Source organism: Musa acuminata, chromosome BXJ2-5, assembly GCF_036884655.1.
Source record: "Musa acuminata AAA Group cultivar baxijiao chromosome BXJ2-5, Cavendish_Baxijiao_AAA, whole genome shotgun sequence".
Classification (NCBI taxonomy): Eukaryota; Viridiplantae; Streptophyta; class Magnoliopsida; order Zingiberales; family Musaceae; genus Musa; species Musa acuminata.
Window position 1 is genome coordinate 2,474,889 of NC_088342.1, and position 16,986 is coordinate 2,491,874.

Here is a 16,986-nt window from a genome sequence, read left to right on the forward strand (position 1 = left end):
TCTATTCTCAAATCATGGACGTCCATTGTTCATCGTCTTAGATCACGGACGTCTATGATAGGCCACGTCCATTTCCGTCCTAACCTGATGGGCCCCCCGAGAATTGACGGTAGATACGCGAGGACGTGATCGAATCGTGGTGTTCCGAGGGGGGGGTGTTCGATGAAAGGAAAGATGAGGACGACTCCAATTTTTATATGCAAATAGTAGTCATCTTTGCTTCGTATTTGTTTGATTACCTTTTTGATTTGATTTGATTATAATAACCATTCAATTCCCTTTATAACACCTTCTTTTTGTCCAATGTCCGTCGTCTCTTTTATGCACTGGAATGGCGTTTTCTTTCTTCCTTTGATCCCTTGTATGCCTTTCCTCTTCTCTGAAGCCTATGGTGTTACAATTTTGTTTCTTCTATATCTCCACGCTTTTTTTATCCGTCTTTGATGCATGAAGCTGCACTGTGCTGTGGAAGTGGCTTTTCAACATTTGTTATGCATAAATAACACTATGGCTCGGTTTGGATTCAAAAGAAAACTCAAAGAGGCATGGAAGAAAGAAGATGAACAAGGAATCTGCACATTGATCAAGTTTGCGCAAAAAAGGTATAATGCATCTAGAGAAGATGGAGGGAATTTTGCGGTTGGAGTTACTTCCAGGCAGAGTAAGGTTCTGAGGGAGAAGAACTGCTAAAAGATCAGTCAAGACAAGCAGTGTATATGATTCCGGAGGTATTCATACTCTTAGAGGTGGTTGTCATGGGCCGATATGGAACTGAAGTCTATAATTCAAGTGTTTTCTACATCAGATATACAATATATTGAGTGAAAGATGTATGGCTATTTTCTTTTGTGTATTGTCCTTATTTGACATAACTTTGAAGTCTGTATGTCTATTTCACCTACAGTTATGTATTCAAATCTGGAAGCCTTTTATTTCTTTGGTTAAACCACAAAGTTGAGGGCATATTTGTGGTACATTATTCTTGCTAGATTTTTCTATGAAATTGAAGCTCTATAATCGAATTAGGGCAAAAATTCATATTAAAATTTTAAAATGTGCTCTGCTAAATGTTGAAATATATAGTAGATTTTACATCAACTCATGCTTATGTTTTTGTAGCCAACTTAGTAGTATAATTTTATTATTAGGTCATATTAATGTAATGTAATTTTATTAGGAGTTTTTTTAATAATTAGTAATTATTAGAATTAGCAGATCAAGATTTTGTCTTTAGAAATCATATAAATGGTAATTATGATTTCTTCTGACATAGAATTTGTCTTCGGAAAAAGTACAAAGTATTTTTTTTTCTTTTATAAAAATAAATGACAAGAAGAACTTTGTAACTCAATGAAAAATTGGTCTTACGTCACAAAAATAGGTGAAACCAACAAGAATTCCTAGCTGAATCATTGAACTCCTTTCACCATGACATTAGATGACCCAAAGACATTGGTGACCGGCCTTCGAATGAAGACTGTTGGAATTGCATTCTTAGAAATGTAAATAGTTTAATGGGTTATCAGGTCCCAGTATTGGACATTATTTTGCTCAAATAACAAAGAGTTTGCTCACTCCAAAGGTTCTAAAAACCCAAAGTACTACTACTACTAACACACGACTCTTGAGGAAAAAGAACTCGTCAACATGGTCTCAGATCTTTGACTGTTTCGCGATCTTGAACCATTCAGTGTGGAAAGATCCAGGCATATCGACCCTCTCGTACGTATGCGCTCCGAAGTAATCTCTTTGAGCTTGGACCAAATTGGCAGAAACCCTCTCCCTCCTGTAGGTGTCAAAATAAGCTAGACTAGTAGACATACCCGGAGTGCTTATACCATGGTTGATAGCAAGACAGACAACTCTGCGCCAAGCAGACTGGCGATCTAATATCTCCTTTGCAAACTCGGGATCCACCAGGAGGTTGGATAGTTCTGGGTTCCGATCATAGGCCTTCTTGATACGGTCCAAGAAAATTGCACGGATAATGCAACCTCCCTTCCATATCCTTGCAAGTTCACCCAGCTTTAGATCCCATCCCTTCTCGGTGCTCTTCGCTCTAATCAGGTTCATGCCTTGTGCATAGCTACAAATCTTTGAGGCATAAAGAGCTTGCCTCACGTCATCGATCAACTTAGCCTTGTCGACAGGCTTGCTTTCCAAGACATCGCTGAATCCACCAGACTGAAAAACCTTAGCAGCTTCGACTCTTTCTTCTTTTAGTCCACTAAGAAACCTGGAATCCAAAGATGCTGCAATTGTTGGAGCAGCCACTGATAATTCAGCTGCTTGTTGCACGGTCCATTTACCAGTACCTTTCATCCCAGTCTTGTCCAAGACTTTATCGACCAGATGGCCATCACCCTTGTCATCCTTGACCCCAAAAATGTCAGCTGTGATCTCGATCAAGAAGCTAAGAAGCTCCCCTTTGTTCCATTCAGAGAAAACATGCTGCAATTCATCATTGGTGAGCTTCCCCACAGATTTCAGTACATCATAAGCTTCAGCAATCAGTTGCATGTCTCCATACTCGATTCCGTTATGAATCATCTTTACAAAATTGCCAGAACCTCCTTTGCCTATGTATGTAACACAGGGGCCACTGTCCGGTACCTGAGCAGCTACCTTGAGAAGAATGTCTTCTATGTACCTAAAAGCCTCATACGAACCTCCAGGCATCAATGAAGGACCATTTCGTGCACCTTCCTCTCCACCAGAGACTCCCATTCCAAGATAGAGGAGACCAAGTTCGGCCATTGCCTTTTCGCGCCTCTCTGTGTTCTCGTACCACTCGTTGCCCCCATCGATTATACAATCACCCTTTTCCAAGTGAGCTGAAAGTGTGGCGATGGTTTGATCCACCGGTGCACCAGCTTTCACGAGCATGATAATGACACGGGGCTTTTGTATCGAGTTGACAAAGGATGCAGGGTCATGGAATCCATAAACTGGAAGGTTTCCTTCGACTTTGGCACGTTCAACAGTCTCATCAACTTTTGAGGTGGTCCGGTTGTACACAGATATAGGAAAGCCTTTTTCAGCTATGTTCAAGGCTAGATTTTGCCCCATGACAGCAAGACCAGCAAGGCCAATTCTTGTGAGAGCCATGTTTAACCTGGTATGAAATTTTGATGGGAGTTTGAGAAAGCATAAACATATTTAGCGAAAAAATTAAAACTAACATAAACATGTAGAGCTCATAAATCTTATCATGCTTTTTGTAGATATGTGGGGTTTTTCTTAGCAAGTTAGATGCAAGCATTATAAAATGCAGATGAAAAGGATATTCCCCGACATACTAGAAAATTCCAGGTGAAACATTGGATTGAGAAAATTAATGTGAAGTCAATGGAAAGATTGGAAGTTTTGTTGACAACTCAAGAAGCCAGTTTCCAATGCCAGATAAGATATAATAGAATGTTCTAATAGAACAGAAAAGAATTATTACACTCCGAAACTGATTAAAACTGGAGAGAAAACCTCATAATAGCCGAGACAAGGCAGCTGTGTTTGGAGGCACCCAAATCAAGTATTTATGTCCCAAGTAAAAAGAGAATTTGCACCAAAAAGATGCTTCAAGTGAAATAGAATACAAACTCCTAGACCACTTTCTTTTATCCTCACAAAAAACATAGTTGAACTACAACTAGATCAATCACCATAATTTGTAGGCCCCACATGGTTTCATTTAGATCCTAGTAAGAATGTTAGACAAATCTATCATCATATACTAAATAAAAGATGGTGAGTTTACCAGTTTTTTTATTCAATCAGGATAGAGGTTCTAGAACATGTATCGACACATATATGTAAAAAATGAACAAAGAACGTAATAACAGTGAGCTTCTATGCATCATTCATGCATCTTATTCTATGAAGCATAAGAACCACAAAAGACAGTCCTATTCCTTAACAAAACACAGCCTACAGCCAAAAGAGAAGAACCAAAAAACAAACAAAAACATATAGCATAAAGTAATTAGGTTCTGAAAAAATTACAAAAAGTGTCTAACATAGAACTTAGCAGAATGCAAGTTCCATTTGCTATCTCAACCAAACAGAAGTCACTACTTCTTTATTCCGTAGTATTTAAAGAAAAAGGAAAGGAAATATAGAGGAGAGGGAACTCAATGTCAGAAAAAGGAACATTTTGTTGTAATAAGAAGAAACCTAAACAGGATCCCAATGTAAAAGGAATGAGACTATGATCCGATAAGTAATCAATATGAGCTTCTAAATTAATTCAACATATAAAACCGAAGCAGCCATCGCAGGCTTTTTCACCTTTTGTTGTGATTTGTCATCAGGACCAAATATACGTTTGGATCTAAAACCAACTTTTAGATACTTTCAACCAAGGTTCATAATTTCGTGTCAGACCCATAAACTACAAACCTTGCTATCAAGAAACAACAAGATCTTCTCCCTGAATTATATTAAACAGCACTAAACATACTGGAGGCATGGAATGAGACTATGGTCCAATAAGTAATCCATATGAACTTCTAAATGAATCCAGCACCATAACCAGAAGTAGCAAGCAGAGGCTGTTTTTGTCTTTTGTTCTAATTTGTCATCAGGAACAAATGTATGTTTTGATCCAAAACCAACTTTTTGATGCTATCAAGCAACAACAAGATCTTCTCCCCGATCTATATTATACCTAAACATACTGATGTCATGGACAAGCCACAGGAGCCTATATGCTGGAACAGCAACAGGTTGGTCAAGGAAAGTGAAATAGAAAGAAGAAATCAACAAACTTTATCAGCCGACAAGATCCGAAGATTCTGATAATCATATTACTAGTAGATCTCCAAATCCGACTAGTAAAAACCCCAAAAGATTATCGCGTAAAAGTAGATAAAACGCAAACAAACGAATAATTTCTTGCCTCGATGACACGGACACTCTGCGAGACAAAGAAAAACGGAACCCTACACGAAATTTCTGATAACACCCAAACCAAAGACGAGCGTCTTTGATGAGCACTACATCGAAATCACAACAAAAAGAGATCTTTCCAAAACTCGTGGCCAAGCGAAGCCCATCAAACATGAAAGCACCAAAATCTAACAGATTCAAATGTGAGCTAATAACAGACCTGAGAAGAGAGAGAAAAAGAGATCAAACCTGGGTACTGTTTCCCTCACAAGCGATCCCAGTTAGGTGAGGGAGAGGTTTCCGGGGGCAGCCTACATAAATAGAGGGCACACCACGCACCCTCTATTTCATGTTTCTTTTCCCCTCGTTAATTTGGTCAAAGTCAAAATGTCAAAGACAGGCATGATTTAGCGTTGTGATTTCACATAATCGCGGCTGCTCAATTTCCTTATGAATTGCGGTTGGTGGAGTCGGTGAGCGATGGATGCAAAGTCCCCCGCTGCATCTCTTCACCTAACTACGGGATTCAAGGACTCTTCCAAGGTGGGAATTGGCTTCGACCAGGTTACGGTTTCAACACGGAGGAGGAGATCGGGTTGACTTTTGAATGTCATATTTATGTTAACCGTCTGTGATCTTAATGTTCACGATGGCAAGTCTATGCCTAGTCGAAATGGCCTCTTATTATGTGCGATCCAAGTCAACCTAGTTAACCGGAGGCAAGTGAGATCTGTGGTTACGATATAAGATTCCGTCGGCGACAATTCTACCGGGGCTGCCAAGGGAGAGTCGTGGAGGGCACGTGGCTCTCGTGGTTAGGTAGGCGAGGGAGAGAGAGAGAGAAGTTGGTGATGGCGGCGGCTGGTGGACCGGGAAAATAAAATAAAAAGACAATTTTTTGTTAGGTAAAACCAACGAGGGATTGGGTTTTTTTTTTTGGTTGCCGCTCGCAATATTAGGAGATAAATAAGCGTATAGATTAGGGAAGGAGGTTTCTCCAATTATTGTATAGGTCGAGTTATGATCTTTCAATTCAAGTTCATTCATAATACTGCTATTATCATCATCAAATCATTGGTCAAATCATTGATTAAATAGGACAAAACATCTATATATACACACAAAAAAGGTGTGATTCATGCCATTTATGCCTTTTCAAATGTTTAGGTCAATATCCTCCTAATTTATTCTCCTACCGAAATCCTCGTTCCAGACTAATGTTTTAGGTGTAAACAAGTGAGCAAACACCAACACCTTATTCATATCTATAAAGAATTTTAGATTGGATTTATATCCATCACCTGAAGCTACTCCGCCGAAACAGTTTGGGAAGCTTCATGCAAGAATAGGTGAAACCAAGAACGAAGACGTGTACTATCTTTACATAACAATCTTATAGTGAACACAGGCGTAGTTACTTAACAATCATACAAGACAAGAAAAGAAGCAGTAGGATAGTATGGAGATCTCCAAGACAACAATCATAGATTCATAATTTTGAGTGTCGGACCATGATGCAGTATTGTGATACCAGTATAAGATTGGAGATCACGCCGACTTTTAGAAACGACAATCACAAACCAAATGAGTAAAACGGGGAGAGCATGAGAAGGCGAGAATTATTTTCCAGCATAGAAGCTCAACAGGCATCATTCCTTAATCACAAAATAAATAAATTATCTGAATCTGAAACCACTCAAGTATTAGAGACAGTTTATATATCGTTACGATTGCAAGGCGTGTCTGGAGTTCAAAATACTCTAAACAATGAAAAGGAAAGAAAAACATAACTCAGCCAGCATTCAGCTGCTAACCCCTCGTGCAAAGTCTATCAAGGAAATAAGAGAGGTAGCACCCCAATAATGGCAGGACCAATGTTTCCTTTTCTGAGGTCTTCTGAGCTGGGCCATGTTACATCAGGATTGTCGAACAGCTGATGTTAAAATGCAGATCATGAACCCACCAGGTCAGGTGTCTCGGCTTCGACGGTTGACAAGGCTGTCCGCACCTTTTGCACCCAGCCATCCAAACGATCATGCAAAGATTTGATTTGTGTAATCCCCAGAACTCTTGGCTGCACCCATGAGACATATACTGTGCCCTCGACTTGATCTATTATGCCTTCAATAAGATGAACCTGTAGCAAGCTCCCCACAAATTACTCTAGTTCGACGAATGTATTCAATGCAGTAGCAAGACTCAACCAAATTCAAACTGACATTTGCTAACCAACTAAATGTTCCAAAAAAGATTATTTTTTTTCAGGATATATTATGGTGCTTCAACTTAGAGCTTCAGAGCAGGCTAAAATTCGGTTTTCTTCAAAGATTCAATTGAGAATATTGGAAACTAGCAGAGGCTAATATAATGCTTACCTTCGCACTCCTATTGACCAACCCAACCACGAAACCTATAGTAGGAAACCAGTGATTTGCTATTTTTCCTGTTTACTGCATACATTTTACCAAGTTAAATCTTAACAAAGACAGTGCTATGACAAGTGGCACAATCCATGAATAATGATTTTTTTTTTCTCCTTGTCGCATATGCTGACAAGGCCAGTAACAGAGTTCTGGTGGACCTCTAATTGTGCACCCACATGACTCTTTTAATACCCACAAAAAAAATATGACTCTGATCATGTTTAACAAACATGTTAAAAGTTAATTCTAAAAAGTACATAGAGAAATCTAATGTCAGTGAGCTGAGAAGCTCCAAGTCATCAACAAATATGAAGAAAAGAAGCTAATGCATTATCTACAAATTAGTAAGAAATGTTTTATTCAAAATGAAGAAAATGCAGAACAGACACTAATGTAGCAATCAGAAAAGTAACAGAGAGCACCTTGTAAATTCAGTAGAAATTGTGAAATAATCAAGAATAATTAAATTCCTTCAGAAACCTAGTGAATCCAAAAAGAGAATACATTTATTTTCCTACCACGATACATTTCTAGAGATCAACTGCACATCTAAAGGAGTTGAATTACATGTTATGGAAACAAGTTACCCATTACCACTATACATTACCATAGTTCTGCATGCCAAAAGAATGGAAAGGGAGAAGAAACATGAGAAGCTGTAGTTATTAAATTTGTTCCAAATTTGATGTTAACAGAATCAAAAGCAAGGGTGAGACACAAGATTAGACTTACGGAAAGGGCTTTCATAAGAAGATATTCCACATCTTCAATAGAAAGTTTAGTTTGCTCAGCAATAATACTTAATGGAATGGTTCGATCCTCAGATGGCCGACTGCATAAAATTGATAATATCAATATGGTAATGATTAAAAAAGTATTAATGACACATAAAATAGAAGAGAAAGAAAGCATAAGAAGTACTAACAGATCCTAGATTAATTGATCATTGTGTAGTCCTCACCTGAAAATAATCTCCATCAAACACAAAATATTAATTTTTTCAAGTAACTTCCTCTCATTTTGTAAAAATGCAGGTTGTGCACTCAACTCAGCATTATGGATTCGGCATAGTTCCTGATAGCGAACCAGATTTCCAGAGTTAAATGCCTGAAGAATATGGTAAAGCCACTCCACTTTTGTTCCAATAAGAATGTTGATCTGCAAGGCATCAGGATATCAGAAATGTAACTTGAGATGGTACATTCCAATTAAGGTAATTCTGAGATAAAAAGAGGAACTGTTTAAATATACCCATGTGCAGAACCTAGAAGAAACTGTACGTATGAGTAGAAAATAACCAACAAAAATATTGACACATGATCTTAGTCTTTGCATTAAGATCTCATTTAAGTTCCACTTTTAAACAGAAAGAATTCATCTGTCTGTTCCTAGAGTTCAAAAAATCATATACAATACTAGGCTTAGAAAAAAATGATCAAGTTGATATCAGTGAACACAAAATTCAATCTAAAACTCTATCTGATCAACCATTACGTAATTAGTCTGGAGTATCTGGTGTAATTTCCATTGAGCACTCTCAGACTGCCTAATGTCCCAAACGAACAAACCCACCTTCTAGAGAACAGTGAATTTTGAATATCTTAGGTAATTTGACCATATTTTAGTCCAACATATTAATTCATTCAATTCATATCATCATTTCTTCTCAAATGAAGCTCCCCAATAATATCAGCTGGTCTTTCTGATAACACTCTTCTAGTCAGACTTGCAACTAGCCAAAAATTTACCATGGAAAATATTTATACTAATTATACTGAAACAACCTTTCAGAAATACCTGGCTTTCTACCAAACAGCAGTGTCATTCTAGTTCAATACAAAAAGGAAAAGGAGATCAGCCACTTTTAGTAATTAGTGTCATCTCTTTATAAGCTTAGTGTTGTTTACCTCTTAAATTGAGCACTACTTGCCTCAAACGACCTCATTCTAGGCAGTGACACAAACCAGATATACCAGTCCATAACTTATAACCCTACAGGATTGGTTCAGGCATATAAACACATGATCAATCACTCAAGTGCTAAAGACATGCTGATGAGCTATTCATGACCACCATAGTCTTTGGCCTAATCCATAAACATCATCCACAAAGCAAAGAAGAAATAAATGTGGGCAATTAAACAAACAATCAAGATTTGATGATGTATCCCAACGAATAAATCAATAAACAAACAGTCAACATTGATTGTTTAAATGAGCGATTCAAAGTTTAAATCCATAACATCTGAACGGGTTTCTTCAACTCAATAGAAACAAGTAATTGACTATATTATACAAAACAGTATCTAAAGATTTCTCTTACAATTGGATGGGCAAGCAATTCCCCAAAGTTGTATATATTATCTCCCAGCAATGCAGAAAGGGAAAGGTCAAAGGCCAAATCCTGAAAAATAGGAAATAAGCAGAATTGAAGCACAAGCATTGATAAACCAAAATACTGCTTTAACATTTCCAAAAGAAGACACTGAAATTCTCATAATCAAAGAATTAGAAGATATTCTGGAAGATCGGTAAAAGAGGCAATTTATCTGAGCCAGATTTATCTTAACTATTAGGATTAACTAAAGAAGCATGAAAATAAAAAATTCTTCTAGACAATAGATCAATAGCATACTGGATGTGAATTAAAAATTTGTATATGATGATCAACCAAGTTGCTATAATTCCTGACTTGTTCATAGAAAAGGAAAACATTTTTTTGCTTTTATCAGTAAATGCATATCCTACCATAGTAACTGTTATTTTGAACAAGCTGACACCAATGTTCCATGTATAGACAACGGTTTGTTTAACAGTATTTTGAGATTTAATATTTATATATTAATTAAAAACACTATTAATTGATGGATTTTAAATCCCTACGACTATTGTGGAACATAAAGTCAATAGTTTATAACCCAGAAGTAAAATACATTTTGTGATAAAACCCACAGAAATCGTTCTCCTCCTTTTTTACCTACTCAATCCGATCTATGTGAATAATGAGAGTAATTATGACAAATTTTTCTTCTACTTTTGTTGTACTTCAGCCATATCAGAATAGCTAAGTGGTGCCTCCACATGCGGGGTAGACCGACTAACAAAGTTTGAACATATGTACATATATCTTTTCAATAAATTCATACTTTGTTGCAACTAAACCCCTCCTATCACATCCGTCCAAGCAATGACATTAGTTAAGTCTCTAGGACACTTATCCAATGAAAAATCCATTCTCTCAATACTACTTTAATCATTACTACTATCACACCATCATATGACATATCAGTCCAAACTCATGATTGGGTCAGACTTTTGACTATAAAGGTTTCAAGACTTTTGTCAATCAAGACATGCAATGCAGATTATAAGTTTGGCTAATTTGTAGTTCTCTATCACAGTTACCAAGGAAATGAGAGTTGCAAACTTCTGCTATATGTTTGATCATGAACTTTTATATTATGTTGTAGAAAAATCATAAAGTCACAGGCAACAATTTCTTTTTTTAACCCCTTAATTTACATTATCCTATCCTCATTCCTTGCCCCTACACGTTCTTTCCATTTCAGCCAATAACTTTCAACCCCTGGCTTCAAAAAGAGCATCTAAGATAACCACAAATTATCTTTATTTAGCATCAGCTTCATAGCAAAGAGCATAATCTTAGTATAATCAATTTACACTTCATAGCAAAGTAATTAACTTTCCACAGAAAGTAAATCATACTACATCTTAAACCTAAACATTTTCTAATACCTCAACTAAGGCCTAAAGTTCAAACAAAAGCTTCTTGTTTGGAGCAGTTGAAACTTAAACTGGACACAAAAAAAAACTCAATTTTCATCAAATAACTCATTTTTTCTTAGCTTTCTTTAGACATGGTAATGATTAAAGTATGTTAATCTAGTAAAAGCACAAACAACTTCACATAAATATATTAAAAACAGAATTTAGAAGTAAAACTAATTAGCTTTAGCTGGAACCAACTATGATCATGATTAACAGCATGAATAAATAATCAATTGTGCCCGAGGGCCACCAGCTAGCCAGAGCTGATAATATAAGTCTTAGATCAGCATCAGCCATAGAAAGTGCATTTCAACTGAACCACATTGGTATCAGCTGAAACATCAAGTTGCACAAGGCACATAAAGTAGCATGTCTTGTATCTCTCACATGCCAATACATATGCATAATTATTAAGCTCAAGTGATATGCACTAGTTGTATCTGGTTCACCTTCAGCACATAAATATTATGCTAAAAGATGCAAAGGTTTCAAACCGCTCGAGGCACTTGCCCTTGGAATGTTCATACAACCAGCATCTTAATGCCTTAACATAGAAAATCCATCAGGAGTGTTCACTGGATCAATTTGAGCTAAATATATATCTGAGGCATTAACTTCTGAAGTAAAGACCAAGACTAATAATGTCATTTGGTCTAAAAACAGCCTATCTTCACAAACATAAATCACCTGCTCATTGAACTATTTGGTGGCTATGACAAGTGCAGATTGCTTGAGAAGTAAAAGAATGTTGTAGAACTATAAGCCTGATTTTTTCACCTAGGTAAAACGCTGCAACAAGTCCAATAAAATTCCAGGAATTTACATAAATTTGAGACCAACAGAAACTTAAAAGAATTGAATCCACAGAGAAGCTCCAAGAAAAATGAAGGTGGATCATTGTGGAACAACAAATATAAGTTGATAAACTCATATATTTGATATTTTATGTGATCACACATGATCTTAACGGGTCCTGTGGGCCCACAAAGTCTGTAGGACTTTTACACAAAATATACTGATCAAACAATCAAATGACCAAAACCTACAGCCTTGCTCCTTTATGTCACTATGCAATTTTCAAGCACCATTATATAGTGGTAGTCCATAGAGCAAGTATATCACTAAACCAACTGAACACCGTAAACCAGACCTATTAAGTTGAGATCAGTGATTTAAAAAGCGCTAAGCGTCAAAAGGCGCCAAGGTCCAAAAATGCCCGACGCACTAAGCGCTTGCACGAGCGAAGCGAGGCGCTAAAATATAAAAATATATAATATAATTAATAAATATAATTATTTAAATAAAAAATATGCTATTAAATTAAGAAAATCAGATACAAAATCACAATGTCATATTAATAAAAAATCTCAAAAATCAAAACAATAAAATTTTACATCAAATCTATTGAGTTGCTCTGAACACTTGTCATTTATTCTGAAACCTAACAATAATTTTAAATAAATAAAAATTAATAGTTTTAAAATCAAAATAATATATTATTAATCTAATAAATAAAAATACTATTATTAGTATACTGTTAATATACTGTTAACCGTATAGTGAGAAGAGTGTGAGAAGACCAAGGCTGCTAAGGCAACGGCAGCGGTAGCAGGCGACAACCATAGCTGGAGCAGGAGCGGCGAGCGACGACGGCAACGGGAGCTGCGAGCGGCGATTGTGGCAGCGGCGAGCAGTCGGCGAGCAACAATTGTGGCAGTGGCGAGTAGCGATAATAGCGGCGAGCAGCGATAGTGGCAGCGGCAGCAGAGAGCAACGATAGCGGAGAAGAAATCTCGACAGCAAAATCGTGAGTGTTAGGGTTGGGGAAGTCGGGGAAATCACGAGAGGGAGCCTGATATCGGTGATTTAGTTGGTTCGATTGAACCAACTAAAGCACCAGAGACCAACCAAACCTAAATATCCGATTCGATCGCCTGGTTTAACCCAGGTGCTCGCCCGAAGTGCCTGACGCCTGGGCTCGGGCGAGCGCCCAAGCGACGCCCCTCTTTGAAGCGCGCCGCCTAAAAATGAAGCGAGGCGCTCGGGCCTCGCCTCGCCCAAGCACCTAGGTGATCGTCCGAGCGCCTATTGTAATCACTAGTTGAAATTAAAAAAAAAACAACCACCATGTATGCTGTCATAAGATCTCATTATTCAATACATCTCATGTTCAAGATACCATAAATAAAAGTAAAAACGGGATAATTCTCATTGCCCAACTTAAATAAACCTTATTATCACTTGGCCATGTAAGTATTAGAGCATAATAACATGATAGTATGTCAAAACTGCTGAGGGAAAAGACTCCTCTAATTTTTCTATTCTTCTATAAAAAAAAAATTAATAAGCAAAATTTTGGAAAACAACATATTATATGAAATACATGCTAATAAACTCTTCTGTCTACACTTCACAAGATAAATTAGTTGCATGAAGATCGATCAACCAAAATCAGAAGTGCCTCAACTCCACACGTATTAATGCAATTTTTCACATCTGTGCAAGCAGAAAAACTACATAGATATGACCATCAAGAAACTTAAGATTGTAACTTTGGGTACAGAACTTGTTACGGAACACAATGGTCACACTGTTCTCTTTCCTTTAGGTCAAGCTTATTCATTTAGGAGCACCTTTTATTTGAAACTTCCATCTAATGATTTTAAAGCTCAGGCTTCTACTCCTAGTGAACTGTAGGAAAATGCATCTTCTGATTAAGATCTACCCGCTGTCATCAGCACCACCACCATCCTAACTCCCATGAAAAAGAAGTAACTAATGAAATCAAAAACATAGTTTCATGATCATGATGTATTGATCACATCCCATTTTCCTTCTCCAATACTAATAATATTAAATGACCAAATACATCAGTTATTAAATAACAGTGTTACATAATTGAAAATTTAATAGTTGCATCTTGAAGTTCATCAACGTAAGTAGTTAATCAACATACCAGCCTGAATGGTGCTGAAAGAGACTCTACTGAAGTGTAAGCCAAATAAAGAAGGGCGCTCTTGTAGAACTCCGCAAATTCTTGACGAGATTTATGATACTGAGAAGATATCCAATAATAGCTAGCATGAACAGTAGGATCAACATCAGTCATGCTGTCCAACATGCTCTTTCCCTCTTCCAAAAGCTTTTTGCACTCCTTTTGACTCCCTTTTTCAAGATTAAATGCGGCAATTTGCATTTTGACATATAGGATAGGTTCCTCAATCCGTAACTCTTTAGTAGCATGCAGTTTTTCAATTATGCCTTCAAGATAGCTAATTGCAGCTTCTTTTTCTGAATACTGACGTGAAATTACTCCAGCAAAGTGAGCTAGCTTCAGGAGATTGATTTTTGTCTCAAACTCCATAATGAAGTTATGATACAGCTGTATAAGAACATCACCCGCCTACAGAATGTAAAAGAAAAGGTTGTGTTACTCAGTTATACATTATACACAAAACTAGACTGAGAAGAATGAGGACAAAGACATGGGGAAATTGGCATAATAACCAATTAAGGTTGCTAGCGATACTGCTCTGGCAATGTAAAGAAATTACATTACTTTCTGAATCGTACATTTTGTTTATCATGAACAACACATGCAAACTAAGAAAATTATCTTGACGGTATACATAAAATAGATACTGTTATACTAAACTCAAGTACAACAACAATAACAATTAGAATGATGACACACTCACATAACTAAGAAAGCCCATACAACAAATGACTGAGCTGTTTGTGAAAGGGTGAAAGCTTGCAATACCATTCAAACCAAAATCCATATGCTGCTTCTGAATCAGAATAGAATGCTGCAAACTACATATAATGACATCACACAATATGTCAACAAGAACAACTATGTTGCACTTCAAAACAAAATCCTTAACACTGTATGAATTAGGATCCGTCGTATTCATATGATTTCATCAAAAGACATGTCATACAAGGTCAACTGAGTTGCTCTAAGCAAGGATTGTTGAGGGAAGCTTGAGTTGACAACTATCGCTATTTGACCACTGAACTAGAAAAATGTCAAAGACTTCAGGGGCACTTTAAGGTTAAAAGCAAGATTAGAAGCATCACATCCAGTTAAATCAGATGCAGCCAAGGTAAATCAAGTAAAGACCTCCTAAGGTGTGCTTGAGTTTCTTCAATAGGCGGATGAACTTTTTTAATACCCATGTATGAAGCAGTTCCTTTCTTTGATATCTGCATCAGTAGAGATATACTCATCTCGTATTTGTGAAGGATAGTCATTCGCAACCCTTCTATCCCGATTAAAGCATAGTCAAATCCTTATCAGTTACTTTCCTAGTACAAATTATTGATAGACTGACCAATTGATGATCAAAGTCAAATTGAATAACTGAAATCAAGAATCCAAACTATCTTAAACCTACACTTGAAATAATAGGCACCTTTTAAAGGGATTCATCTACCTGCTCTCATTGACACAAAACTGCAAGCAACAAACATTATAGAGAGAAGATGGCCATGTTCACACCAAATATCCTTCTAATGGATCACTCTACCATCATAACGATCTTGATGACCTGATCAGATAGCTAAACAGAACAATCATGCGAAAGAGACACACCCTTCAAAACTGGAACTTTGGTGATAAAAGAAACCAAGCGAGCATATGCAAGCTCAAGAAGAAAGCAAAAGAGATCTTATTTGCCAGGCACAAAAGCTAGAGATCTAGAACATTTTGAAAAATTGCTGTTTTTATTGGTCTCCTTACAAGAATAAATTCATAAATGTGTGTTACACACACATATGAACATAAATGTCTGTTCAGAATAGTTTTGTAGAACTGAATTCTTCAACCAATCACCGAATTATAAATTCAATAATTGCAAAGGTAAAATAAGATGACAACGGTATTATTATTCTAGAATAAGGCATCCTTGATACCTTAAAGTGCATCTACGAACTGAGAAGACAAGCACCCAGTAAAAAGAAAAAGAGAAAAAAAAAGAGGTTCACCACTCACGACCTAGGACATGGTTGCCATCGTGTAATGCCACCTCAACCCTGTCGTTTATAGAGGAATTTCCATGTAGGCAAAAAAAAAACCCCATCCGCTTCAAAGAAAAATTGTTTGATCCATAAAGTCCTCGAGAACCATATTCTGCAAGTTTCATAGTTGCGAAGTTTTTCTCTACCTTGAATCGACTTTTTTTTCACATCAAACAACCAATCACGCGATGGATCAACGACACGTGAAAATTGGATAAGGAATCACCGGAAGAACGCAGATTGATCTCAAGATCCAGGGGAGAAGACAACAAAAGAGAAGATGAAAATACAAACAAACTGATGACTCGGAAACCTAGCAACGAACAAAGAAGAACAGAGTAGCAGCAGGGGACGACCTGGACTACAGCTAAGGCAACGAACTGCTCGAGCTTGACGGTGAGTTGATGCCACAACTTCCTCTGGTACAAATCCGCCAGGGCGTTGTACCAGTCCGCAAGCTCCGGCTGCGCGTCGCGCTGCGATTCTAGATACTGGAGCGCTCCCGCCATTGATGGACCGATCGTGCTCCTCCCAAGTAGAAATCGGTGCGACGCCGGACGAAATCTTTAAACCCTAGTTCCGCCTGTTCTTCGGTTCGATTCTTTTCTTTGCCCTTTCTCGGCTGTGCCTCTCTCTTTATTTCCAACAACAATTACGCCCTTGAGCGAACCGAGATAAATAAAGCGTCGTCTTCGGGGATTTACCGTCGTCCGATAAGGAATCAGACGAATCCACACGCTCCGAATCGGTGGACCCCACAAAGAACGAAGGAGGCGGTTCTGGATAGCTGCAAGAATTTAAACAGCTAACAGCGTTTTCGAAACGAGATGAAGACGACACGTAAGGCGAGCGCACGTGCTTGCCGTATA

General features: G+C 37.4%; 2 protein-coding genes across 5 annotated transcripts; both read right to left on the reverse strand.

Annotated features, from left to right (window-relative positions):
* Positions 1 to 1,452: 1,452 nt before the first annotated feature.
* Positions 1,453 to 5,291, reverse strand: LOC135586394 (6-phosphogluconate dehydrogenase, decarboxylating 1). Of its 4 annotated transcripts, none has more exons than XM_065107941.1 (2): positions 5,134 to 5,291; positions 1,453 to 3,115 (listed from the first exon to the last, which is right to left on the reverse strand). In XM_065107941.1, the coding sequence occupies exon 2, from the start codon at positions 3,106 to 3,108 to the stop codon at positions 1,654 to 1,656; it is 1,455 nt and encodes a 484-aa protein (XP_064964013.1). In that variant the 5' UTR covers positions 3,109 to 3,115; positions 5,134 to 5,291; the 3' UTR covers positions 1,453 to 1,653. The 4 variants fall into 4 exon arrangements, with proteins under 4 accessions (XP_064964013.1, XP_064964014.1, XP_064964011.1 ...); XM_065107942.1 differs by having other exon boundaries at positions 5,105 to 5,178; XM_065107939.1 differs by lacking the exon at positions 5,134 to 5,291 and adding an exon at positions 4,895 to 5,073.
* Positions 5,292 to 6,518: 1,227 nt separating this feature from the next.
* LOC135612114 (26S proteasome non-ATPase regulatory subunit 13 homolog B-like) lies at positions 6,519 to 16,771 on the reverse strand. Its single transcript, XM_065107943.1, has 6 exons — positions 16,474 to 16,771; positions 14,052 to 14,498; positions 9,630 to 9,710; positions 8,269 to 8,465; positions 8,040 to 8,139; positions 6,519 to 7,021 (listed from the first exon to the last, which is right to left on the reverse strand). Exons 1-6 carry the CDS (start codon positions 16,624 to 16,626, stop codon positions 6,836 to 6,838), a joined length of 1,164 nt encoding a protein of 387 aa, XP_064964015.1. The 5' UTR covers positions 16,627 to 16,771; the 3' UTR covers positions 6,519 to 6,835.
* Between the last annotated feature and the right edge of the window lie 215 nt (positions 16,772 to 16,986).

Bases quoted from the DNA above. Each gene is read 5' to 3' on its own strand.
- LOC135612114 (XM_065107943.1), bottom strand. From the start codon at position 16,626: ATGGCGGGAGCGCTCCAGTATCTAGAATCGCAGCGCGACGCGCAGCCG. The intron at 14,499-16,473 runs GTCGTCCCCTGC...TACATTCTGTAG, and splicing joins TTGCCTTAGCTGTAGTCCAG to GCGGGTGATGTTCTTATACA. The intron at 9,711-14,051 runs GTATGTTGATTA...CCTATTTTTCAG, and splicing joins TTTCAGCACCATTCAGGCTG to GATTTGGCCTTTGACCTTTC.
- LOC135586394 (XM_065107939.1), bottom strand. From the start codon at position 5,058: ATGTTTGATGGGCTTCGCTTGGCCACGAGTTTTGGAAAGATCTCTTTT. The intron at 3,116-4,894 runs GCAAGAAATTAT...ATTTCATACCAG, and splicing joins AGAGTGTCCGTGTCATCGAG to GTTAAACATGGCTCTCACAA.